Source organism: Stegostoma tigrinum, chromosome 40 (assembly GCF_030684315.1).
Source record: "Stegostoma tigrinum isolate sSteTig4 chromosome 40, sSteTig4.hap1, whole genome shotgun sequence".
Classification (NCBI taxonomy): domain Eukaryota; kingdom Metazoa; phylum Chordata; class Chondrichthyes; order Orectolobiformes; family Stegostomatidae; genus Stegostoma; species Stegostoma tigrinum.
Genome location: NC_081393.1, coordinates 4,253,461 through 4,280,963, shown reverse-complemented (window position 1 = coordinate 4,280,963; position 27,503 = coordinate 4,253,461). Strand labels below are relative to the sequence as shown.

At 41.6% G+C, this 27,503-nt stretch overlaps 1 protein-coding gene and 1 long non-coding RNA gene across 4 annotated transcripts in view; one reads left to right on the top strand and one right to left on the bottom strand.

Moving 5' to 3' along the window:
- LOC125448069 (phosphatidylethanolamine-binding protein 4) overlaps positions 1-26,473 on the top strand; it is a 383,111-nt gene extending 356,638 nt beyond the window's left edge. For 2 of the 3 annotated variants that reach the window (XM_048523052.1, XM_048523049.1), the window contains one exon: positions 25,828-26,473. In XM_048523052.1, the coding sequence (XP_048379009.1) occupies positions 25,828-25,919 (92 nt within the window). In that variant the 3' untranslated portion in view covers positions 25,920-26,473. Of the gene's footprint in view, positions 1-18,270; positions 18,402-25,827 lie in introns of all 3 variants that reach the window. The other variant, XR_007246641.1, reaches the window with a different exon arrangement.
- LOC125448070 (uncharacterized) lies at positions 1,064-16,775 on the bottom strand. The gene is made up of 3 exons (XR_007246642.2): positions 16,707-16,775; positions 12,692-12,761; positions 1,064-1,180 (listed from the first exon to the last, which is right to left on the bottom strand). It is a non-coding gene; the product is annotated as an uncharacterized LOC125448070 (long non-coding RNA).
- Positions 26,474-27,503: the final 1,030 nt, after the last annotated feature.

The window sequence follows — 27,503 nt, the reverse complement described above, 5'->3', positions numbered from 1 at the left end:
TTTTATTGACATGCAACTGTCCCTTTTATAATGTGACATGTACTTTTTCTAACAAGTCTTTTGTAAGGCACTGTATCCCATGCCTTCTAGAAATGCATGTATATCACGTCAAAAGAATTACCCTCAACAAAATACTCTCGCAAGTTAGTTAAATGTGATGTTCCCTCTGAAAATCCATGCTGGCTTCTCCTAATTAACCCACTGTTTTCCATGTGATTACAATTTTCTATCCCAAATAAATATTTCCAGAATTATTCCCCCCTCTCAAAGTTAAACAAACTGCTTGTAATTGCTGGAATTATCCTTACAAAACTTTTTTGAACAAAGTCATAATGTTGGCCCCAGTACTGGGGAGGCATGATGGCACAGGAGTTAGCCCCAGTGACTCAGCTTCAATTCCAGCCTTGGGTGACTGTCTGTGTGGAGTTTGCACATTCTCCCTCTATCTGCATGGGTTTCCTTTGGGTGTTCAGTTTCCTCGAACAGCCCAAAGATCTGCAGATATGGTGCATTGGCCTTGCTAAAAATTGGTGGGTCAGACATGGTAAAAGCCCCATGTAGAATTATGGAGATGTGTCAGAGAGTATACTCTTCAGAGGTCAGTACAGGCTCAATAAGCCAAAAAGCCTCCTATTGCACTGTAGGGATTCAATGATTAAATCTCCAGTATTCTGCCACCAATCCAGAGTCCAGGGAAGACTGAAACGTTGTGACCAGGACCACAATTTCTGCCATCGTTTCCTCAAAAGCCTTGAATGTATCTCATCTGGTCCCAGTGCCTTGTTAACCTTGTGTGCCAACAGTCTGTCTGAGAAATTTTTTCTTTATTAATTTTGAATTCTTTTAGTGACAGGGCTTCTTCCTTTGTCATCATAGCCTCTGAGATCGAAACTGTGGCTTGTGATGGAACAGTCTGTATCTCCATAGGTACATTCAAGACATAGGAGAGAGAAGATATCACAGTCAGTCGTTAGAAGTGATGTGCAATGATTGACATTGACAACAGTGCTTGTGTGAGAGTTGCAGTTTAATGAAGAGTGGTGCTTACCCGATTCGTAAGACATGGATGTCACAGATTCCCACGGGAAATCCCATTCTTTAATGGATGAGGTTCTTGATTGAAGTATGAGTGGAGGCACCAGTCATGTCTCACCCTACACTGTCATGGGAAGATTTTCTCCTAGAATGGCAGAGAGGGAGAGTTTGACTGAGATGAGGACAGGTAACAAGGCTATTACTTGTGTACAAGTGGTGGAAAGATGCTGAGGTGCCCCAGGTGAGGGAGCAGGCTGCAAAGAGACCATGGACTTTTAATGATGTTTGAGATTTTGAGGAAACAACGATCAGTCAAAGAAAATACTGCACACAATAATGAGAGTCGTAAAGCAATGACTTTGGTGGGAGGTGGGAGCAACAAGAGCAACAAAATGAATATGGTGTATACAATTGAAGAGTACAACATTTGCCCTCATAGAGTGAAGAAGGTCATTAACCTTCTTGTGGCACTGCTGGCTGCCCAGTTCTCTGGACTGTACATACAGGTGGCCACCGCAGACTGGGCTGCCAGGGCCTGATGGTGTGGACTCCTCTACTGGTCCTCTGGGGAGAAGAGGACACTCCTTTTCTTCCCCTGGGACCTGTCAGGGAATCTCATGCTACATTCTCAGACATATTTGGAAAGACTGTCCTTTGAAACCTTCAGAATGCCACTGTTTGTCCGGGAGCATAGTGGCATTTTAAAGAAGGCGCAAGTGCCAGAGATGTTCGTCTTTCATTAGATGCCTAGTGAGTGGCATCTTCTTCTGGAAATAGTGGCTGGTAAGGTAGGGCTAGAATCAGGCAAGAGAGGTGCCATAGAGACAGGGTTGGTGATCTTGGATTCTCCAGCATCTTTTGTTCCCATTATCACTGATTAATGAGGTCTGCTTGGTAAGATGTGGTGAAAGATCTTGCTTGATTTTGTGGAGCAAGGTCTCTGTGAAACTCAACAAAACTAGAATCACAATACAAATGGTGATCCTAAGAGAGGAGGTCAACGTCAATTGAACACGCCAATTGATATTCATAATGTGTATCTTTCTTTATGAAAGGAACCAGATAAATCACATAGATTTAAAATTAAATTATTAAAGGGAATTATTTTATAAAGCAGATAACAATTGAGTCTTATGTGCATTTTACAACATTCCACAGTCACAGCACTGAAACCAAAATGGGAACTGTTGCAAAACTACGATAAATTGTTCGTTTTGTATTCTGTCATGGAAAACCTAAACAAACTAAGGCCTTGTGCATACTTAACAATAATTAATATAATGAATCATTGTAGAGCTTTTGAGCTATAGAATGAATTCCATCTCCAGTTTCAAGAGACCTTCAGTTATCAGAAGCACAGCGACAGACTGAATGATTGACTTAAGTAGTTAACACAGTAAATATTCTGGATGTGGGGAAATGATTTTCTTCTTGGTGTTCAGCTTGAAGAACAGAACTAAATGCATAATTTGATTTGATTTGATTTATTACTGTCACGTACCAAATTACAGTGAAAAGCATAAAATCAAAGCTCACGTGTTTAATTGTAAATATTTTGTTGTCATCAGTGTTGAACCTTTTCTCCTTGTTTCAATCATCCAGTTATTTGGTTTTTTGATTATTTTTATTCATCTCATTGATTTCATTATGTCATTCAAAGTTGTGGTATATGAATATAAGTGATCAATCAAACATAAAAGTCGCATATTCATATAGTTCCTTCATTACATCTCGGAAACCTAAATACACAACCAATGACTTTGACGTGGACTGTTAGCCCAGCAAATACATTTTGTTGACAGGGAAAGCAGGGATTTTTTTGGCAACAGCCAAAATAACTTGTGTTTCTCCTTCACCTTCCACAAGCTCAGGATGCTCCAAGTACTTTACAACCAGTAAAGTAATATTGCAGGAACAAAACAAGTTGCTGAAAAAGCTCAGCAGGTCTGGTAGCATCTGTGAAGAAAATGTCAGAGTTACCGTTTTGGGTCCTCAAAGGAAGGTTCACCGGACCCAAAACATTAACTCTGGACTTTTCTCCATAGATGCTGCCAGATTTGCGGAGCTTTTCCAGCACCTTCTGCTTTCGTTCCTGATTTACAGCATCTGCAGTTCTTTCAGTTTTATTTTAGGTAGTATTGGACTGTTGGCACTGTTGGAACCTTCGAAGTACAGCAGCCAATTTGCACATAGCGAGATCCCTCAAATAGCTAAGAGACGGTCACCAGATAATTTTTTCAGGTATTTACTGAGGATAAGTTTTGGTTCGAGCACTGCGAAGAACTCTGTTGTTCTTCTTTGAATAGTGCCACAAGAACTGTTTTACTGCACCTGCAGCAATGCAGCCTTCATTCAGCCCGACACTGTTGTCAGCCTGGATTTTGTGCTGACATCTTTGGTGTGGTCCTTGAACTCATGACCATCTGTTTCAAAAAGCACAAAGTCAAGTCTGCCTTCAGCAACTATTGATATTGTTCTTATTTAAAGTTTCCTGTGATCTTCACTGAGGCTGTTATGAATATCACACCGAAAGACAACTTTTCAGTGGCCTGAAACAAACAGAATATTTGTGCACATTTTCTATCAAGAATCAATTAATACAAATAAAAGTTTCAAGCTCAATAAAAATTGAAAGATGGTGGTTCACAACCTTTCAATTAGTTAGCCATAAGTTAGGCAATACTGGAAACATTGCTCATCTAAACTGAGTTTCTGGCAAAATCCAAGTGAGATCCATTTCTGTAGACATGTCAACAACCTCTGAGAAGGCCCGGATTAAACGTGTGACACTGAAACACGGAAGGATTATTTCTTGGCTCAGTGTTATAGTCTGGAAGATCTGTTTAAAGTCTGAAGAGATAGATTGGGAGAAGTATCTCATTGACTGTCAAGTAACGTCTGACATAGTCAAACTTATGGAATCACACTTTACATACCATGTCCCAGACAGCACTGTCATTATTCCTGGATATGTTCTGACACAGATGCATGTGTCCAAGACAGTATCAGCAAGAGTGATTACTGCATTGTCCTTGTGGAGATGAAGACCTGCCTTCACATTGAGAAAAGACTCCATCATGTTACATGGCACTATCACGATAATAAATGAGACAGACTTTGAACAGATTGAGCAACTCAAGACAGGACATTGAAGAAACAGCATGGGCTATCAGTGGCAGCAGAATCATACTTCAACAAAATCTGCAAGCTCGTGGGCTGGCTCATATCCCTCACTCAACCATTACAATTGAGCTTGGTTCCTTGAAGAGTGCGGAAGGACATGCCAGGTATAGCAGCAGGTATCCCGAAAGAATGAGGTGTCAACCTGGTGAACTTACAATTGGGACTGCTGACGTGCCAAGTAACATAAGCAGCGAGTGATAGACAGAGCTCAGTGATCCCACAACCAATGGATAAGATCTAAGCTCTTCAGTCCTGTCACTTCCAGTCTTGATTTGTGATGGACAATTAAACAACACACTGGAGGAGGAGGTTCCACAATATCATGGTCAATATTTGGGTTGTGCAGCACATCAGTACAAAAGATACGCTGAAGAGTGTCATGATACCAGGCAAAGAACATAAATCCAGTGGTTACAAAGCAGATCAGAGGCTAGGAATCCTGCAGCGAATAACTCGCCTCTTGAGCGTTCCCATTGTCTTCAAGGCACAAGTCAGAGTGTAGTGGAACACTCCTCATTTGCCTGGACGAATGCAGTTCCAACAACACTCAAGGAGCTTGACTCCACTTAGGAAAATGCAGCCAGCTTGATTGATATTATATTAATAAACATTCACTCCCTCCACTCCCAACGGTCTGTAGCCACAATGTGTACTTTCTACAAGGGGCACTGCTGAAATTCACAAAGGCTCCTGAGGCAGCATCTTCCAAACCCAGGACAGGGGCAGCAGACGCCACTGATTGCAATTACTTCTCCAAACAACATCATCCTGATGGAAATATATTGCAGTTCCTTCAATATTACTGGGCTGGAATCCTGGAACTCCCTCGCGAATAGAATTGTGGGTATACCAACAACATGTGGACTGCAGCAGTTCAAGAGTATGGCCCACCATCTCCTTCTCGGGAAGCTAGGGATGGACAATAATTGCCGGGCCACAATCCATGAATAAACTGGAAAAGCGTGATGCCGACCAATTTTTGAATGACAAAAATAGTTCCTCTTGTTCTTCAAAAATGAACTGCCACATATCTCAGTCGTTAAAAATTTGTCCTTCAATGTCTGCAGCTTACAACCGCGGCATTTCGTCAATGAGGTTGTGTACATTTTGAGATACAAATGAGCTGCATCATCAAATGCAAGGAGCCAGCTCTGGCAACATTGAGTCCATCTTGGTCAGGAGCCTAAACATCCTGGAAGAATATTTGCAGATTGGAAGTTCAAGCCAAACATGATGTAACAGCCACAGCACTCTACCTTCATAATGGAACCATGAAGTGTTTTGTGAAAATTAATGTGGCACTACTGAATGACAACTTCACTCCAACCTACCTTGTCATGTCGCTTAACCACATTCCAACTTCCATGAACACCTGATAATGGCAGTTTCCAAGATAAAAGCCAGTCAATCTGGTCAAGAACTTGGCAATCACAACCTTAGAAGCATCAGCATTAGTGTTTTGGACATCACTGATGCCCCTTGTCCCCTCCGTGGCCAAGAACTATGTATGGACTGTCACCATCTCACTGAAACTGGTTTTCAATTCCAGATTTAATTAATTATTTGAATTTTAAGTTCCATCAGTTCCATGACGGAAATTTAACTGATATCCCTTGAGTCTTAGCCTCTAGATTACTTGTCCAAATGACGACTATACCAATGCCTCTTCCAAGAGTTTGAATACACTTAAACCCTTCTGAACCCATTGCCTTGCCTTCAGAATGCAACTTTTAACTGTGATGAAGCTTTGAATGCCAAATGGAGTTCAGAAGAAGTCTGAAACACACAACTTGTGAAATATCTGACACGTAAGATCATTGGCCATATTCAGCAAAGCTATAAGCAACCTTAAACTTCATCCACAACAAACATGGCAAATGAATAATTGATGAACAAATGAAAGTGGAAAACCCTCCAGTTTGTGACTGTGATTACCAAGAATGAATGTGGAGCTTGTAACTATCGATGACCAAATTACAAATATGAAGGATGCATTGCAGTGGTACCGCTCTGCTCTTTCTGACCCAGTTATCTGACTGGATGTAAAATTACAGATGATGCTGTACCCGTCCACCAGCTAGAGGGAAGAGATAGAGTGGGAGCATATTCTTTCTGATGCCTGAGTATTTCTTTTTCAGCTTAAGGAATAAAAAGAATGAGAGCAACATAGATATAAAAGTGGCTGGATAACAACAATCACTGCAGTGATTAGTAGTATTTTTCAGACTGGAGAAAGAGTTTATACTGTGGTGGGGGATGCAATGCCCTTGTGCGATTATTGCTGGACTGTTAACAAAAGACCCAGATAATCTTCTGAGTACCCAGATTCAAATCAATTTGTATTCAATAAAAAAATCTGGAATTAAGAACTCTAATGATAACCATGAATTGATTGTCAAAAAAAACCTATCTGGTTCATTTATGCCCATTTGGGGAGGAAACTGCCATCCTTACCTGGTCTAGCCTACATCATAGCAACGTGGTTGACTCTTAATCATCCTCTGCATAACTAGGGGTGGGCAATAAATGCTAGCCTAGCCAGTGACACCCTCATCCCATGAATGAATAAAGAAAAACTCATAGAATCCCTACAGTGTGGAAACAGGCCATTTGGCTCAACAAGTCCACACCATCCCACCTAGACCCATTCCCCTAATGTCCCATGTCTGACCCACCTAACCTAAACATCCCTGGTAGTAGCTGCTGTAGAGTCATGCTGACTGTAATAATGCCCAGCCACTCTGTGATTCACTCTCCAGGTTTTGGTGTTAGGCCCCCTGCCTCTCTTAATATAATTTAATATCATTGACTTAAGTGTACAGGCCACCATCTCAAAATTTGTAGAAGTTTTATGAACTGTTGAAAGATTATATTAAACTACAAGAGGACATAGATATGCTAATTATGTAGGCAAACAAGTCACCAATGAAATTAAATGGAGGAGAAATGTGAAATGATTTATTTTGGTGGGAGAAAGGAGACAGATAATATGAAATAAAGGATGCAATTGGAAAGGGAGTACAGGGTCAGAGCAAATGGGGATATATGTGCTCAAATTATGACAGTGATGTTAGAGGTTGAGCAGTTAAAAAAGCATACAGGATTTTGGTCTTTATTGAAACGGGTACAGAGTGGAAAAGCGGTTATAAAGAGATTATAATGAACCTGTATAGAGCACTGGTTCACCCTCACCTGCAGTATTGAATCCAGTTGAACAAGAATGTGAAGTCATGAGAGAAGGTGCAGAAAAGATTCACAAGAATAGTTCTAAGAATTCTAAGTACTTCAGTTATGTAGATAGGTTGGAAAATCTGAGAGAAAAAGAGGAAGTGCTGGAGAAACTCAGCTGGTCTGATACCATCTGAAAGCAGAGAAAAAGTTAATGTTTCAAGTCTGTTACGAATCTTTTATGGAACAAATGGAAAATTTGATTTTGAGCTAATGAGGAAACCGCAGTATCATTAACAGAATTTGGAAGACTAAAACACGTTCAGAAGTCCTTCTACATAATAAACACTCAACTGTCCAAAAAAAGTGAAAAACATAGAGAATGAATAAATAGGCCAGGGGAATTGTGATATGTTAGCCAATTACATACCCATTAGTATTTCACCATTCATTCTGTTTGATCCTCATGTTTCATCCCCAGGGTTTAATGCCAGAAACATGCCACTTGAACTATTTGTAAAATGGCTTTAATTCAAGAAGGTTTTTCAAAAAATTATCCATCATTTCTGTTTATTTCCATCTTTCTAGGTTTCTCTTTTCATTCAATGATATCACTTACATTGAGGAGGTCAAAGAGGATGGACAGGGGAGTCAGTTCTGAAGAAAGGTCACAGGACCCAAAATGCCGACTTTTTTTTTCCTTCACAGATGCTGCCAGACCTGCTGGACTTGTCTAGCAATTTTTGTTTTAGAGTCAACACATGACCTTTTTAAAGACAAATGGAATATTGACATTTATGACAAGGGGAATGGAGTAAAGAAGTTTGCTGCAGCTGTCCAAGACATTAGTGGAATCACAGCTGGAGTATTGCAGACAGTTTTAGTCTCCTTATTTGCAAAACATATTTTTGCTTTAGAAGCAGTTCAGAGAAGGTTGGTATGACTCATTCCTCAGAATATGGGCTTCTCTTATTCAGAAACATCGAATGGATAAGGCCACAATTTTTACAAGAATGAGAGATGATCGTATTGAAACATACAAGAACTTGAGGGGCCTGAAAAGGATGGATATCCAGAGGATCAAAAACAGAAATAGCTGAAAAAGCTCAGCAGTTATGGCAGTGTCTGTGGAGAGAAGTCAGAATTCACATTTTGAATCAAGTGACCCTTCTTGGGTCAATGGTTCAATTTGGGTCACTTGACCCAAAACATTAACTCTGCTTTCTCTTGAAAGACCTGTTGAGCTTTTCCAGAAAATTCTGTTTTTGTTTCTGATTTATAGCATCTGTAATTCTTTTGTTTTTTTATTAGACTTTCAGAGGATGTTTTCTGCAGTTGGGGAGACTAAAACAAGGGGACATATTTAAAAATAAAAAGGTGCTTGTTTTGAGACAAGCATAAAAAGAATTTTCATTTTTAAGGGTCATGAAAATGTTGAATTCTGTTTCCCAGAAGGTATTGTGGCTCGGCCTTTATATATATTCAAAGCTAAGTTAAACAGATTTTTGAAAGGGTGTGGAGTTGAAAGTTGTTGGTGACCGACAGGAAAGTGAAGCTGAGAGTGCAACCAGATCAGCTATTATCCAATTGAATGGCAAGGCCTGAAGTGCCAAACAATGTGCTATGTTCCTATGTTTTCTTAAGAACATAATGTGATAAAACTAATGTCATCACAGCCTCAGCTCATTAGAGACCGACTGGACCTCAGACAGTCCAAGGCTCAATGCTCTATTTGTTCTGAGTTGGCTGCATGGACAGTTGGGGCACTGTTGACTCTTTGTCCCAGAGTTCAAAAATGGTGCACGGGGCGGCACGGTGGCTCAGTGGTTAGCACTGCAGCCTCACAACGCCAGGGACCCAGGTTCAATTCCAGCCTCAGGTAACTGTGCGGAGTTTGCACATTCTCCCCGTGTCTGCGTGGGTTTCCTCCGGATGCTCCGGTTTCCTCCCACAGTCAAAAGATGTGCAGGCTAGGTGGATCGGCCATGGTAAATTGCCCATAGTGTTCAGGGGTGTGTGGGTTATAGGGGGATGGGTCTGGGTGGGATGCTTCAAGGGGCGGTGTGGACTTGTTGGGCCAAAGGGCCTGTTTCCACACTGTAAGGAATCTAATCCCTGAAGCCACTGGTCTTAATCACCATTGTCTTCTCTCAAAATATTGCACAAACTATGGACATATGTGCATCAATCCACTCTTATGTAAAATAATTAGAAAGCACTTCTGCACAAATACTGCATGGTAGAAATGTTTGATTGTTTGACCAGTCAGCATTTTTGTGAGGAATCTGGAACAATGCCAACGACCCAGGAAATCCACCCCTGACTCAAGATGAGGCATGTAGCATTCAAGTCAGGTCACCCAGACCAATACAGAAAATCCAGATTTGACTTCCTCAAAGCCATGAGGATGGCCGAGGGGCAAAGTAGCCAGATCAATTTAGAGGCTTAGACCTACCAAACAGACTCCTGCCGTCTACAGCAAGGCCTAAACGACATTACGGGATACAAAATGAGACAGTGTAAGATCGCGGACAATGACACAACCCTCCCTGACACGTGCAATGCTTTCTACGCTCAGTTTAAACAAAATACTTTCAGCGTGGAAAAGCTTGTCCCAACAGCTCAGACACACCTGTTCCCTCTGTCACTGCTTCAGAAGTCAGATCAATCTTTCTGGGAGTCAACGCAAGGAAAGAAACGGGGCCGGATTTGTCCCCGGCCAAGCACTTAGACCTTGTAGAGGCCAACTGGCAGAGGTATTTACCTGTCCCTCTTACAAGCCAAAGTCCCCGCCTGCCTCAAGAAAGCCACCATCATCCCTGTGCCTAAGAAAACACATGCAGTGTGCCTTAATAACTGCTGCCCAATAGCTCTGACTTCAATAATCATGAAGTGCTTCGAGAGGTTGGTCATGGCCCACATCAGTTCCAGTATCCCAGCCTGCCTCAATCCTCTACAGCTTGCCTACTGACATAACAGGTCCACAGAGGATGCCAGATAATAAAGTTTGAAGCTGGATGAACACAGCAGTCCAAGCAGCATCTCCGGAGTGCCTGAGATGCTGTTTCACCTGCTGTGTTCATCCAGCTTCACACTTTATTATCTTGGATTCTCCAGCATCTGCAGTTCCCATTATCACAGAGGATGCCATATCCCTATCCCTGCACTCATCCCTGGAACATCTGGACAACAAAGACACCAATGTCAGACTCCAGCCTGTTGACTATAGCACCATATTCCCCTCCAGGCTAATCTCAAAACTCTGTGGCCTTAGTCTCAGCTCCGCCCTCTGCAACTGGATCCTCAGCTTTCTGACCCACAGGCCACAATCAGTGAGGATAGGTAACAGCGCCTCCTCCACATTAACACTCAACATCAGGCCCCCCCCACTAAGATGCATCCTCAGTTCCCTTCTGTGCTCCCTGTACTCTACGACTATGTTGCCAAATCCCAAATGAATGCCATCTACAGGTTCACTGATGACACCATAGTGGGACGGATATCGAACAGTGGTGAGTCAAAATACAGCAGGGAGATAGAGGAGTTGGTGACATGGTGCAATGAAAACAATCTGTCTCTCAAAATCAGCAAAACTAAAGAACTGATCATCGACTTCAGAAAGAAAGGAGAAGAACACGCCTGATCTACATAACAGAACTTGAGGTTGAGAGAGTGAAAAGCATCAAGTCCCTCGAAGTGACAATAACTGACGATCTGTCTTGGACTTCCCATGTAAATGTGATAGTCAAGAAGGGACAAAAGTGCCTCCCCTTCCTCAGGCGCCTCAGGAAATTTGACATGTCCATAAGGTCCCTCACCAAACTCTACAATTGCTCCATTGAAATCATACCGCCTGGGTGCAAAATGGCCTGGTATGGCAACTGGTCTGCCCAGGACCATAAGAAACTACAGAAAGTGGTGTGGGACAGCCTAGACCATTATGGAAGCCAACCTTCCATGCATGGACTCTATTTACATAGCTCACTGCTGTGGAAAGGCAGCCGACATCATCAAAGACCCATCACACCCTGTAACGACCTCTTGCAACCTCTTCCATCAGGCAGAAAATACAGAAATCTGAACACGTGCACAGTCAGGTTCAACAACAGCTTCTTTCCGTCCTTTTCCAGACTGTTGAATGGACTCTAAGTCTTTTTGATCTGTACATCCTTTGCTTGCTGTGACCTTCCTGGACCACTCATCAACAAAGTTTTTAACTGTATTTCAGGGTACACATGACAATAAATCAATTAATCAGTCAATCAGAAATGAAGTTAATGTACAGAATAGCGTTAATCTCAAGGAATATAAGAACTGTCTTGAGAGGAATAATGGAATGAACAAAACATGAATAGGACCCACATTCCTATGCTACCAGGGTATCTTCACTAGCCTGTGCCACATTGCCACTACCATTGGAAGGCAAGATTATCAGGTCATTGAATGCTTCCTGCTTCACACCATAACAGATATATTTCACATAATCAGATGAACTGGAAAAGAAATTTAAATGTAACACAGCTTCACAACGTTTCTACATTTCCCAAAGTATAGAATACCTTTGACAGCGACCATAATATTTTCTCCTTTTGGGATCACCCCTTACTGCTTTCAACTTGTTCATTTTGGCATGTGAGGTGCTATCCCCAAATGAGGTGCTAGCTAACTCATGTTGGATATATGTTTTTCTGCTTCTAGTTGGAAAGGCTGCAGATGAAGATGTTGAGTGTTGGGAAATGCTGTGTCATTTTGGTCCGATGGTAATGTGGTGTCTTGAGTTGATAGTGCCAAAAATAACCATTTAAAATATTTTATTCACGATACATTTTACAACTTAACTCACTGACTGTGTTATTCATGTATGTGCCTTTGTAGAAATGTGTGTACGTGATGATGAGCTATTAGCACTGAATGGTCTGCACCTTTTCTTCACCCTAATAATGCTGCTGTAGGCTATATTGTTGCCTGAATAATGGGCTTCTAATTCTTGCGCAGTCCTTCAGTTTGGTTCAGTTCAGTCTATCTCGCTGTGAAAACAAACATCACCGTGACATTATTTATTTAAGAAGCAAATGTCTAATGATAAACATTCAATAAAGCTTTAGAGCATCATTTGCATCATGAAGGAAACATGCAATTCAGAGGCATTATAATTCCATCTGTCAAAGAACTGTATCAAGGCGTTCATTTAAAAGTTACAGCGAACACATGAGCTCTCCAACCATATTTGGTTGTTAACAACAAAGCTTAGTGTTGTATTGGATTGTTGCATTTATTCCTGTGCAACAAGATAGTACATACTCACATGCTTGAGTTGACTTTGAACCTGGTGAGTAGAGGTGCTTGGTAACGTTTTTCTGCATTTGATTCCAAACCTTGAAGGAAATAGTGTGGACATTATTGATTGTGACAACATGTTCTTGCTCACAGGCCTGCTTTTCTAATTTAGAGGCAGCATTTCAAAAACATGTATGTTCATCATTTCCTTATGGATCTTTTCTCAGGCAGTAGCACCCCCAATTTATTTTAACATGAACCTCTGTGAAATGGGAAAAATTTTGTCCTTGAGCTGTTTCTGCACAATTGAAACCAGCTGCCTTATCTCAGTGGCAGATTTGCAGACCCAGGGTTTTCCCAGATAGTTTCAATAATAATTCCAAGTATAATTATGTACATCCAATTAACTATAGTATACCAGAGGTCATAAATATAATGGTGCCTATCTAAATTGTCTTGAGAATAATTTCCAGCCTGGACTTTTTGTACGAAGACTTAGAATAGGACTCGCCTGTCCCCGTCAATCAAAAGAACAATACTGCTAATTAAATCAAGGAAGTGATTTTATCTTTGCATCAGACACAATCTGATATCAATGCCAATCAAACGAGCAACTCAAACTTTGCAATTTTTGTACCAAAAGAGTTAATTCTTGTAATCAACTGCAACATAAAGGCCAGTGATATTAAAATTGTGTAATATGGTATTCAGGTCTTTCTGTGATGATTATTCTATATTGAGCATTGATGTGCAGTATTAAACACTTGCTAGTGTAAATACGATTATGAACCTGGAACAATTCGCCGACTAAACCATAGAAATGAAAAGGTGACAGATTTGCAGTGATTTTGGGGCTCAAATTTAATTTTGGTATGTGGGTAATATTTTAACCAGCTCATAATTTAACTCGGTTATGACATCCTTAGAACTACCAGCTTATCTTCTCAAACTGCTCAGCAATTTGCATTTGTTGTGGAATCCTTGCATTTCCACAAATTACTGATTTGGAATGCCTGCCACCTATTAACATGCATCTGGAAAAAAGAATACAAGAAGGTCTTGAAACCCTTTTAAATTTCACCTGCTTTCAAGGATCTCAAAAATCTAACTTTGCATTGCTTTGCCTCATTGATGTCAAAAAAGACTGATGGCAAAAGATAGACCACTGCAAACTGTTTTGGTTCTTTTACTGTATAGTCTGTGAGGAGGATTTATGTGGAAGGATTCTCTTAATATCTTAGTAGGGATATCAAAATTGTATATTTTAGACTAGCCACACATGTGAAAAAATTGCCAAGAGAAAGGTTATTCCTCTATATGTTTTCGAACTGGAATGCCATTGGCCATTCATAATAGCAGGCTATTATTTTCCTTGGAAATTGTGCCATTTACTTCTGACAAGCAAAGATTCTAACCAGCAACAGCACTAAGCAAATCAGTTCAGGTGCATCAAAGTTAATCATAACATTATTTTGATTAGTGCTTCAAAATGGCACATGCAGCTTAATGGGTTTGGCTGGTATTAGTGGTGCTCATGAACAAGATGACATAAAGCTTCCACCCGTAGAATTTTAAACTGGCAATAAATGCGTTTTTTAAAATCTCTATAGTTACGAACACAACTCTGTTGTCATTAATTCAAGACTAAAATGAAAAGTGGTGGGGGAGGTGGGGACAGCAGGGGGATTTGAGTCACCACTTTAACAAAGTGATCTTTGCAAATCACTTTGTCACCCGCACTGGAAACTCAATTCTGATACGATTCCAAAAATCTAGCACATTATTTCTTGCGTGGAATGTTCCATTGTTTAAGGAGATGGGTGGGCCATTTAGGTCTGAGACAAGGAGAAATTTCTTTACTCAGAGAGTGATAAGCTTGTGAAATCCTCTACTCCAAAAAGTGGTTAAGGCCAAAACTTTGAATGTTTTGAAGATGATAGACGTAGTTCTTTAGGTGAAAGTTCAAAGGGTGTGGGAAGAATGTGGAAACAAGATCGTGAGTTGTATGCTGAGACATATTGAATAGCACACCAAGATCGATGGTCTGAACAGACTACTTCTGCTCCTATTTTCTGTGTTTTTCTGACATTAAGAAGTAGATACAAACTTGAACTGGTGGAACTTCTTTCACAACCCCATGATGCACCCAACTATGTTACAGCTGTTATGTAGAGAAACATAGTGGCCAATCTGTGAATGAGCCCCAAGCTCAATAAGATACCTGACCAATAATCTCTTCTTGTGGTGTTGATTGTGTGATTAAATATTTGGATGGACGCTGGAAGAAATTCTCTTTTCTTTGAATTTTACAATGGATTTTTTGTGCCCATCTGAGTAAGAAAAGAAGACTGTTTTTAATGTCTCAACCAAAAGCCAACACCCCTGACTCTGCATTGCATCCTGAAATGAGAAATGTCAGCCTCGACTGTGTGCTCAAGCCCCGAAAGCATTTTTTCAAAGTGAAAGTGAGAATGGTGCCACTGAAGCTTGCAGGTAATCTGAACCATTTGTTCAGACCCCCTTGTCAAAGTCTTCAAATGTTGCTGCAAACTTCCACTTCAGCCTTGTCAGCAAACTAATTCTTAGGGTAAACCAAGTCTATTTATCATTTCACCATTTGTTTTAGCCTCAGCAACATTGGAAAGGTGGATAGAGCCTGTGACATGATTTGGATTTTTGGCAAGAGTCGAATATCTATATTCTTTTTTACGCCAAAGCAAATTATTCTGAATATTGGAAATCTGAAATAAAACCAGAAAATCTCAACATGCTTCATAGGTCTGGCAGCATTTATGAAGTGAGAAATAGTGAACATTACAGGTCAGCATCTTTTATCAGAACTGGAATAAAGTTAGTAATATGGCAGGTATTGAGAAAATATCGAACAGGCAATAGGAACATGAGCAATAGAGGAAAACCAAAAAGGTCTGATAGCTTAGAAGCTGGGAGACGTTAAATGACTGAAGGCCTGACAGTGAATAGCTATAAAATATGGCAACAGGACAAAAGTAGACACATAAGATTTAAATGAGAACCACTTGAATCACTGCCAAACTTATTTGTCAATAAGGCTTCGGTTTTCCTCAACTCTATCCCACCCACCATGGTTGACTCCATTTCTTGCACTTGTCCTTTGTAGAATAATTGGGTTCCTGTTGTCTTCACCTTCCACCCCACCAGCCTTTAGTCTACTGCAGGCATTACCAAAATTACACAGTAAAGATATGGATTTATTTAATTTGATTAACATCACCATTGTTGCCTTGCAACTAAGAAAGTCACATTCAAAAGAATGTACAGAAGTTTGAGATAGAAGGAAACCATACAGACTGCTCAGCACACATATTAACCATTGCCTTAAGCACTAAAAACTGAAGGTAAAAATTTACTTAAGTTTAAAAAATATGTATCTGTTGTCTGATATCAACTAAAAGAATTTTCTAAGCTTTTTCCAATTAAGCTAATTGAGGTTTTTGACAAGATCTGAACAAATGGTTTAGTCTATCTGCATGCTTCAGTGGCAGCATTCTTACTTCGAGCCAGAAAGAATGATTTCAAGATGGAAGAGGACAGGAGCACACAATTAAGGCTGACATTTCACATTTCAGGGTGTGCTGCATGTTCAGGGGTGTTGCCTTTTCATTTAGACAAAAGTCCTGTACATCTTACTTAAATGAACATAAAACGTTCATTGTAAAATTCGGAGGTAAAAATTTTCTGCAGCAGCCTATTCAGTGGAATCATTGAATCACACCACATTCAGCCATCATGTCTTTGTGGATTCCTTAAGAGTTACTTTATCGATGCTGCTCCCTCGCTCTTTCTCTTTCATCCTATAAATCTTTCATTTCAAACATATGTCCAATTCCCTTTTGAAAATTCAAATTGAATCTGTTTCAAACACCCTTTCAGGCAATGTATTCCAGATCATAACCTTGTTCATAGGCCACTTTTGAGTATGTAAGATCACATGAGTGTTGCAACAGTGGTGTATTTAGTTTTCTACGATGAGAAAATAAGAGAAAAAAGGGAAAGCATCTTACCTATTTGTGACTGTTGCTAGGAGATATGCCACTTCCACAAATGATCAGGTGTTTAAAAGGTGCCCCAGCATTGCTAGTGAATCTAAAACCTATCACCATAGCAGTGGAGGGGAATCTCCTAGCAACTGCATCAACTGTAAGCAAAGTGACTGTTTATAGATCTTTTCATCTAATTTTCCAAGCAGGAGTTTTAACTATTCCTTTTCTTAATGATGATAGGTCTCACTTACTATGTGATCGCACGGGTTTAATGCCAACAATTTGAGAGAAACATGTATTCAGTTTGTGTTGGACTCCAAGCTTTTTCACCCATTTGGGTAGCTTTATGCCTTGCAATTTGAATCCCTGAATAAAAGCCCCCCCACTGGCTCATCCAACTATAGTTTATGAGCATCTTTGCATTTTATCCCGACAAAGTTCATCATGAAAGAAACATCATTCCAAGTAAGGATGCTTAGATGATATGGTGACTGAAGGTTATAGTCCAGATATAAAATTATGTTCCCAACTTGTTTGGAATGGTGCAGCAAAGAGGCCCATCCTCCCTATACTAGTTCTTGTAATATTTCTAATAATCTATCTGTTCAGATATGTGTGACACATGTCCAGCACAGGTGAGACTTAAATCCAGAACCTGTAGCTCAGAGGCATTGACATTTCCACTGTGCTACAGGAGCCTTATGCCAGCTCTTATACAAGTTGTATATATTTAGGACTATTGTATGCAAAAAAGTGGATTCAACTTGCAACAAAGCTATGTGGTCCTACAAGTGATAATGGGAACTGCAGATGCTGGAGAATCCAAGATAATAAAATGTGAGGCTGGATGAACACAGCAGGCCCAGCAGCATCTCAGGAGCACAAAAGCTGACGTTTCGGGCCTGGACCCTTCATCAGAGAGGGGGATGGGGTGAGGGTTCTGGAATAAATAGGGAGAGGGGGGAGGCGGACCGAAGATGGAGAGAAAAGAAGCAGTGGGAGAGAGATTCCCTGAGGTTGGTCTGGAGGGAGGGGGGTAACTTCTTCAGGTTAGGCATCCCTGGAAGAGGCTTCGCAGTGAGGTTAAAATTGTATCAGTGATAATGGGAACTGCAGATGCTGGAGAATCCAAGATAATAAAATGTGAGGCTGGATGAACACAGCACGCCCAGCAGCATCTCAGGAGCACAAAAGCTGATGTTTCGGGCCTAGACCCTTCATTAGAGAGGGGGATGGGGTGAGGGTTCTGGAATAAATGGGGAGAGAGGGGGAGGCGGACCGAAGATGGAGAGAAAAGAAGCAGTGGGAGAGAGATTCCCTGAGGTTGGTCTATGTGTCCTACAAGTGATGAGTCAGATCAAAACTCAGAAATTCTGCCACATCCAGTCATAAGAGATGATGGATGACTAAATGACAAGCAACAGTTGTAGAACTGTCTCTGTCCTTAGTGGTGGAGACCAGCACATCAGTGCCAAAGAGAAGGTTGAACTATTTGGAGCCATCTTCATCCACAAAAGTTGGGTGAATAATACACTTTTTGATTTGATTTGATTCATTTGTTGTCACTTTTGTTTACAAAATACAGAGAAAGGTGTTGTATAATATTGCCACTCTCCAGCGATATCTTAAAACAGCCACAAGACTCTTCGCTGTGCTGCCAGAACAAGAGTTGCCAGCCTCCAGTGCCATCTCGCCTCCACCCATGCTGCCGTCAACGTGAGTCTTCACTGAACCTGGCCAGTGCAGTTGCCACTCCTGCCACCGGGTCCCTCACCAACTTTCAGCAGCTCAAGAAATTATGTTATCCTTTCAGGGCTGGGAGTTAATCAGTCTCAATTTTTTTTTCATGGGCTGTGAGTGTGGCTAGCAAGGCTATCATTTTGTCACCCATCAATCTCAGGAGGTCCGTTTCAAAGTGCAGTTTAAAGAGCCATTCACATTTCTGTGGATTCAGTCACACATTGGCCAGATCAGTTAAGGAACAATCTAAAACTTGGTAATAAATCAGATTGGGTTTATGACAATCAGATGATAATTGCATGATTACCACCAAGACTAGCTTTGTGCTTTACAATTATGGACTGAATTTAAATTATGTCCACTGCCCTGTATGGGCTTCAAGATAACAATAAAGCAGTTTTAGTGTTCGATTCATATCAGAGAATGATGTGTATTCCAGACTCCTATGTCAGCTGAGATACAAAGGCCCATTTCAGAGAATCTTGACTGAAATTCCAGTCTAATGCTCTGGCAGTGTTGAACTGTTGGAGGTGCCATCTTGCAAGATTTTCATTATATTGCTCATTTTGGGGGTACCATATTAGTTTGGAATAATGATTTGGGATGTTGCCTATGTATCTTCTCATTTGAACCTCTGCAACTGAGGCAATTAATGGATAATTCAACTGTTTTACAAGACTGGGTATGTTGCAGCTCTATAAAACTTTGGTTAGACCGCACTTGGAATACTGTGTCCAGTTCTGGTCGCCGTATTATAGGAAAGATGTGGATGCTTTGGAGAGGGTTCAGAGGAGGTTTACCAGGATGCTGCCTGGACTGGAGGGCTTATCTTATGAAGAGAGGTTGACTGAGCTCGATCTCTTTTCATTGGAGAAAAGGAGGAGGAGGGGGACCTAATTGAGGTATACAAGATAATGAGAGGCATAGATAGAGTTGATAGCCAGAGACTATTTCCCAGGGCAGAAATGGCTAGCACGAGGGGTCATAGTTTTAAGCTGGTTGGTGGAAAGTATAGAGGGGATGTCAGAGGCGGGTTCTTTACACAGAGAGTTGTGAGAGCATGGAATGCGTTTCCAGCAGCAGTTGTGGAAGCAAGGTCATTGGGGTCATTTAAGAGACTGCTGGACATGCATATGGTCACAGAAATTTGAGGGTGCATACATGAGGATCAATGGTCGGAACAACATTGTGGGCTGAAAGGCCTGTTCTGTGCTGTACTGTTCTATGTTCTATGTTCTAAAAGACCCAGATGGCCAAAGGGTCTGGTCAAACAACTGCGTTTTAATTACGCTAGCTACAGTTTAAAGCCCTGTTTGCCATATTCAAAGATATAAACAAAATGTTGAAATCAGTGGTTTGTACTGATTATGAAATTTATCCTCAAAGAAAAATCATTTAGATAGAACAGGTCTGAAGTTGCAAATTGACTTGGTCATTTAAATGTGTCAAGCAAGACACCTACATTTTAAAATGACATAATCATATTTTGTTCAAAACAATTGTTCTTAATTGCTTGGTGTGGTGAAAATGTTAGATGAGTGCTTTTACAGTAGTTGCTAAAATTAACTTGACATCCTTATGATATCATGGCATCACAGATTCAGTCTTCTGCCCATTCAGTTCATTCCATGTGATATCAAGCTGTGGGCACTGGATAGTGCAAAGGCCTTTAGCCCAGATGTCATTTCCACAATAGCGCCGAAGATGTGTTCAGGTTTGAGGTATTTATCTTGTTACGCTATTCCAGTACAACTACAACAATGACATCTGCCCAATGGTGTGAAAAATTACCAAGCTATCTTCTTTCCTCAAAAAAAGGACAATCTGGCCAATTATTGCATTCAGTCTTCTCTTGATCATCATAAAACTAATTGAAGGAATCAGTAACAATCCTATCAAGGTGCAATGGTTCCGCAATGACCTGCTCACTAATGCTTACTTTGATTTTGACAAGGAACTGATAAATAAAAAAAGTGGAAATCAAAAGGGGAGATGACATCAAGGTAGCGCTTGACTCATTGTTATACTAACCATCAGATAAGCCTCAAGTCAATGGGAAACAGGGAGAAAACCCTCCACTTGTAGAAGTTGTACTTCACACAAAGGTAAAATAGTTACACTTGTTGGAAGACCGTTTTACTGAATCCCAGACCACTCTGCAGGAAATTGACATAGTAGCATCCAAACTCCAAGCATGTTCAGCACCATTCACAACTCCTCAGATTCTGAAGTAGTCCATACAGAATACAGCCAGACCTGGACAACATCCAACACTACAAAAACCAAAAGAACTGCGGATGCAGTAAATCAGGAACAAAAACAAAGTTGCTGGAAAAGCTCAGCAGGTCTGGCAGCATCTGTGAAGCAAAAAAATAGAATTAATGTTTCACGTCCGGTGACCCTTCCTCAGAACTGGGCAATATGCAAGTTTGGGCTCCACATCAAAGCTTCATCGACACCACATTCCACACCTGGAACAACTACCGCCTAGAAGGACAAGGACAGCAATTCTGTTTAAGTGCAATCAAGTACAAGTTCCCTGCAAGCCAAACATCATCCTAACTTGAAATGATTCCTTCTATATCGCAGGATTAGAATTCTGGAAATCCTGAGCTAGTGGCACTGAGGGTGTACTTACATCACATGGACTGCAGCAGATCAACGTGCCAGTTTATCACCGCCCTAAGGGCAATCTTTGGGTGGACAACATCGGAATCAAATGAAAAAAAAGTTCTTTTCCAAGGCAGTACCTTAACATTAAAGGATATTGTGCCACCGAGTCTTAGAATGGTTTTCTTCTTCTATTCTTTTAAATTTCCAAGTAAAAGTCCACAGCACCAACAAGAGAGCCCAAAGGTGTTTTCCTGAAGGTGTGAGTAGAACAGGCTTCTCTTTGCAGCATGCCTTACAGTTGCATTAATAGAGATCTCAGAAAGCAGCAATGTTCACATTTTCAACCTCTGATGAAAGCTCATACTGATTTGGTTGGAGCGGTGACAAAAGACAAAATACTTTTTCCCATCAAAACATCATTTCAAGATGAAGCAGAGTGATATTTCATGGAAAATCCACATTAGTATTCTGCCTTCATTGGGCCCCAATGAGCGAAGCATTAGCCCCGGCATTTCTACCCCAGTCAGTTTTGCACTCCTTATATAAGGCCAAGGCAGGAGAGATCTGAGAGCAGATTGACTGCTCAGTTTTCCTGACTCCTTTGTGGAGACTAAAAGTGAAGATTAAGTTACTCCAAAGAAATAGACAGGGAGAAAAAGTATTCACCTCAACATTTAATAGACAGATTTTGGAATGAAATATGAAAACTTGCTACAAATCATTTGCATTTAGGTTGAGCAGTGTGTCGCATGGCAAATATAAAAAGCACAGGGTAAAATGAGACATGGACACCTCCTTGAAAAAAGTCTGGTTCTGAATGAAATGACAAGAGAGACGCTCCTCCCATTTAAAAATTTATGAAATGCAATGTTTCATTCAAGCTGTTAGTAAATGACTGCAGGGACAAGTTACAGGACATCATAGAGCAGGGTTACTTTCAAAGCAAACTGTGCATTTTAGATAAATGAAATGATCGTGCAAACAGCAAGCCCAGTGAATAAAAAAGCTTGAAATGCGACTGTGTCCTGATGTTCGTCGCTTAATCCCCGTATTATGAAGTATCAAACTGAGGCTAATTGTCAGTAAGAGATACGGCAGTCAGCACAAAATCCTTCGCTGAAAATGAAATTCAATAAAATATGTGGGCTTGCACATAACTATGATTTTGTATGTGGGAAAAACTTGGGGAGAAATCCAGTTCATTGGAAGCGTGCTAATCTCACAACCTTCTCAGGAATTCCTAATAATAACAGTAATTTGGTAAAGATATCAAATGGAAAGAAAAGGAAGTGTCGCACAGCTCCACACAGGGACTGGAAAGATTGGACTTGAAAACAAATGGGGAGATATTTGGAGAGGTTACATAAAGCCTTGGTTTAAGGAATGTCTGAAAGAACAGGGTAATGGAGATGCTGAGAATTTTCAGGAAAGAGAATTGTAGAGTGTGAGGTCTTACCAGTTGAAGTTCCAGCTGTCAATGATGGTCTGAACAGTTGACAAAAAGGTGGAGACAAGGCAGCTAAGAGATTGGGGAAAGTTATAGCTCTGGCTGAAGAACTTACACAGGATGAAGCTGTGAGGATAAAGAATTTAAATTTGAGACATTTGAGGACTGATAACCAAAATAGGTTAGTGAACAGGACCTTGGAAAGAATAGTGTTGAGGATTGTTTTTGGGGTTGAACTCAAATAAGGCAAAGTTTGAGATGAACTGAGTTATGGGAGATAGAACAACGTGATTCGTTTTCTTTGTGAATCAAATCAATAACAAGGCTAGGAGTTGGTGGTTGATCTAAAATTACAGATTCAGATTTCCCTGTCTTTAATTGGAGAAAGCTGTATTTCCATCTAATCTTGGAAATTAGAGATGCAGTAGAAATGTCAAAAAGACTAGTGATGAGGGAAATTTTAGCGTTGTCAATGTACATCTAGTAGCTGCTGCGTTGTTTGCGTATTTTTACAAAGAAAAGGAAGCCAAAGATGACATGATGGATAATGATATTGGAGCAGAAAGAGAAGACTTGCTGAAGATAATCTTGCTTTCATTACATGTCAATTTAACTATTTATCACTTTCTGTGGAATAAACGTTGCAGAGGTGACTGGGCCTCTCCTGCCTATTTGATAAATCTGTCACTACTGCTGACCACTGTTCAGCCCCTTCTGACTGTCTCTTCCTCGCATATCTTCCCCAACAGACTGACCCAAGGCCCTCAGCTGGAGCGACAATATCCAGGTCGATCCCAAGTATTGCATTGTGTTTATAATCAATACTAGGATAGAGATGGATGGGTAGAAACTAAGCTGGTCATCTCATTCACTTGGAACAAGACTGTAAAGGTGTACAAAAAGAATCTACTATAATTTCACAAACAGAATTGAGAGGAAACCTTCCCGTCATTAACATTGAGCAGATATTTCTGCAAAGCACATATAAAGAACACAAACAAAGCAAGTAATTACAAGCTGGTAATCACATTGTAGAATTCCATATGTTGTCACAAATATTTTTGAATGTTTTCTGAAGTCCAGAGTAATTCAATCCCTGCATTCACAATTATCCGTTAATAATAATATACTAACAGCTTAGACACCTTCAAATATACAGCAAAAACCTGACAAGCAAATTTACACCTATTTCTCCACCTATCTGGACTCCATTTTCTCCCCTTTGGTCCAGGAACTCCCCACCTACGTCCGTGACACCACCCACGCCCTCCACCTCCTCCAGGACTTCCAATTCCCTGGCCCCCAACACCTCATATTCACCATGGACGTCCAGTCCCTGTACACCTGCATTCCGCATGGAGATGGCCTCAAGGCCCTCCGCTTCTTCCTGTCCCGCAGGCCCGACCAGTCCCCCTCCACCGACACTCTCATCCGCCTAGCTGAACTCGTCCTCACACTCAACAACTTCTCTTTTGACTCCTCCCACTTCCTACAGACTAAGGGGGTGGCCATGGGCACCCGCATGGGCCCCAGCTATGCCTGCCTCTTTGTAGGTTACGTGGAACAGTCCCTCTTCCGCACCTACACAGGCCCCAAACCCCACCTCTTCCTCCGGTACATTGATGACTGTATCGGCGCCGCCTCTTGCTCCCCAGAGGAGCTCGAACAGTTCATCCACTTCACCAACACCTTCCACCCCAACCTTCAGTTCACCTGGGCCATCTCCAGCACATCCCTCACCTTCCTGGACCTCTCAGTCTCCATCTCAGGCAACCAGCTTGTAACTGATGTCCATTTCAAGCCCACCGACTCCCACAGCTACCTAGAATACACCTCCTCCCACCCACCCTCCTGCAAAAATTCCATCCCCTATTCCCAATTCCTCCGCCTCCGCCGCATCTGCTCCCACGACAAGACATTCCACTCCCGCACATCCCAGATGTCCAAGTTCTTCAAGGACCGCAACTTTCCCCCCACGGTGATCGAGAACGCCCTTGACCGCGTCTCCCGCATTTCCCGCGACACATCCCTCACACCCCGCCCCCGCCACAACCGCCCCAAGAGGATCCCCCTCGTTCTCACACACCACCCTACCAACCTCCGGATACAACGCATTATCCTCCGACACTTCCGCCATTTACAATCCGACCCCACCACCCAAGACATTTTTCCATCCCCTCCCCTGTCTGCTTTCCGGAGAGACCACTCTCTCCGTGACTCCCTTGTTCGCTCCACACTGCCCTCCAACCCCACCACACCCGGCACCTTCCCCTGCAACCGCAGGAAATGCTACACTTGTCCCCACACCTCCTCCCTCACCCCCATCCCAGGCCCCAAGATGACATTCCACATCAAGCAGAGGTTCACCTGCACATCTGCCAATGTGGTATACTGCATCCACTGTACCCGGTGCGGCTTCCTCTACATTGGGGAAACCAAGCGGAGGCTTGGGGACCGCTTTGCAGAACACCTCCGCTCAGTTCGCAAAAAACAACTGCACCTCCCAGTCGCAAACCATTTCCACTCCCCCTCCCATTCTCTTGATGACATGTCCATCATGGGCCTCCTGCACTGCCACAATGATGCCACCCGAAGGTTGCAGGAACAGCAACTCATATTCCGCCTGGGAACCCTGCAGCCATATGGTATCAATGTGGACTTCACCAGTTTCAAAATCTCCCCTTCCCCTACTGCATCCCTCAACCAGCCCAGTTCGTCCCCTCCCCCCACTGCACCACACAACCAGCCCAGCTCTTCCCCCCCACCCACTGCATCCCAAAAGCAGTCCAACCTGTCTCTGCCTCCCTAACCGGTTCTTCCTCTCACCCATCCCTTCCTCCCACCCCAAGCCGCACCCCCCGCTACCTACTAACCTCATCCCACCTCCTTGACCTGTCCGTCTTCCCTGGACTGACCTATCCCCTCCCTACCTCCCCACCTACACTCTCTCCACCTATCTTCTTTACTCTCCATCTTCGGTCCGCCTCCCCCTCTCTCCCTATTTATTCCAGTTCCCTCCCCCCATCCCCCTCTCTGATGAAGGGTCTAGGCCCGAAACGTCAGCTTTTGTGCTCCTGGGATGCTGCTTGGCCTGCTGTGTTCGTCCAGCCTCACATTTTATTATCTTGGAATCTCCAGCATCTGCAGTTCCCATTATCTCTGAAGCAAATTTACAGATCCCTTATTCTGCTTGTTCTTAACATTCCTATATGTTCAGGGAAGTTGGGCATCTTTTGCTTGCCGCAACAGATCACAGGTAAAAAGATTCTGTTCCAGGCGGTTGACTTGAGCAGTTCAATGCAGTGTTGATTTACACTAATGCTGCTTCTGTTTTTGGCATAGGTTCTTGGGACTTGGATTCATTTGTGTCCAGGTTCAACCTTGGAAGCTCAGTGGCATCAACTCAGTTCATGACCCGGAACTTGGAAGACTGAAAGAATGACTTGGCTGTGAAAGCTTTCAAAGAGGAACTTCAGCTTCGCGTAACATCTTCCATAGAAAAAGTCCTTACCTGCTTTTGCATGGATAATACTAAGGCATGATAAGCTGATTTTGTTTGGCACACACAAGTTCTGTAAAAACAAATATAATTATGGATAACTCTTTGCCAGCATTCTCGTTGCAACTTAAAGTCTAAGAATTGAAAATATTCCATTGGCAATCATAGAAACAGGAAAATCTGATATGTCGATGGCTTTATTTCAACTCTTCTTATTTGCACCGAGAAAGCAAAACAGATTGCTTTATCAGTGATTTTTGAATCAACCTGGAATACTGTGGCTGGGAAGGCCTACTATTTAAATGTTATCAAGGATCCCAAGTAATTTGAGTTGGGGTGTCCTTTTGAAATTTTTGCCAACTTTGGTCATTTCTACGCATTTAATTTACCTCTGATCAGTGTGCTTTGGCAATACTGCTGTGATTTATTGGATTAAAAGGAAATGAAACACCGTGGGTATGTTCTGGAAGAGTGAGTAGGTTAGGTTGAGACAAGTAATAAAATCTGATTTAACAATAATGTCTCCGGAAATTATTAGTTTGAGGAGTGATGAGCAGTTTCTTTGTTTTGCTGTTTTGGGTCTGATTCTACGATGTATGTCGTATTTTGGCCACGCAACAAAGATATAGATTATCTCTTAGTGTTTGGGCCATTTCCTGAGAAACAAGTGTGGTAATATTGTTCCAAAAAGACAAATGGATAATCACATCGCAATGCCTCACTCATTGGTGTAAGTACCAAGGTCACTCGCTTCAACTTTTTTCAGTATGGTGGAAAAAAAACTCCTCTGAGTGAGACTGTTCAACTGAGGAAGGCGATTCATTCCATCTTTGTTCATTAACTGTGGAAGACCTCCCATTATCCCATTGCAACATCTGATTGTTTTTTAATGTGCAACCCCATCCTATGTCAAGGTAATTCCATGTGCTGATCACCACTTGTGATAGTTCAAAGTTCCGGTCTGGATTCATTTCTTCCATTCGCTTGACTGTGTTGTGTATCTGATAACCTTCAAGATATCTCCCTTCTAGGGCAAGATTCGCACATTTTAGTTCTTTTTTTCCCCTCAGTCCTTACTTCTACAGTCACCTGAGTGTACTGTAATTCTGTGATGATTTGTCCCAGACTCAATCAGATGATGTAAGGTAATGCCAGATTGCTTCCAGCATCTTCTGCCTATTTAATAATGAAAATGTAAAACTATTCAAAGCGAACAAGGATTTGAAACTGCACGGAAAGATAGTTACATTTTCCACAAATAATAACTGGCTCACCCCTGGTCTTCTGACTAGTTTGAATATTGAGTAATGGTTGCTCTTAATTTATTTTGTAAGTTTTCAGACTTGGGTCATAAATTCAAACTGATAAGATTTGGTTTATCCAGTGGACTGAATTTATTTTAAAGAAAACAACCAAAGTCGACAGACAAAAATGCCATGCTATTATGAACCCAGCTGTTATATGAAGTACTGAGTTATTCCTCTCTGTATCCTAATGATGAAGTTTAATTTTCACACAT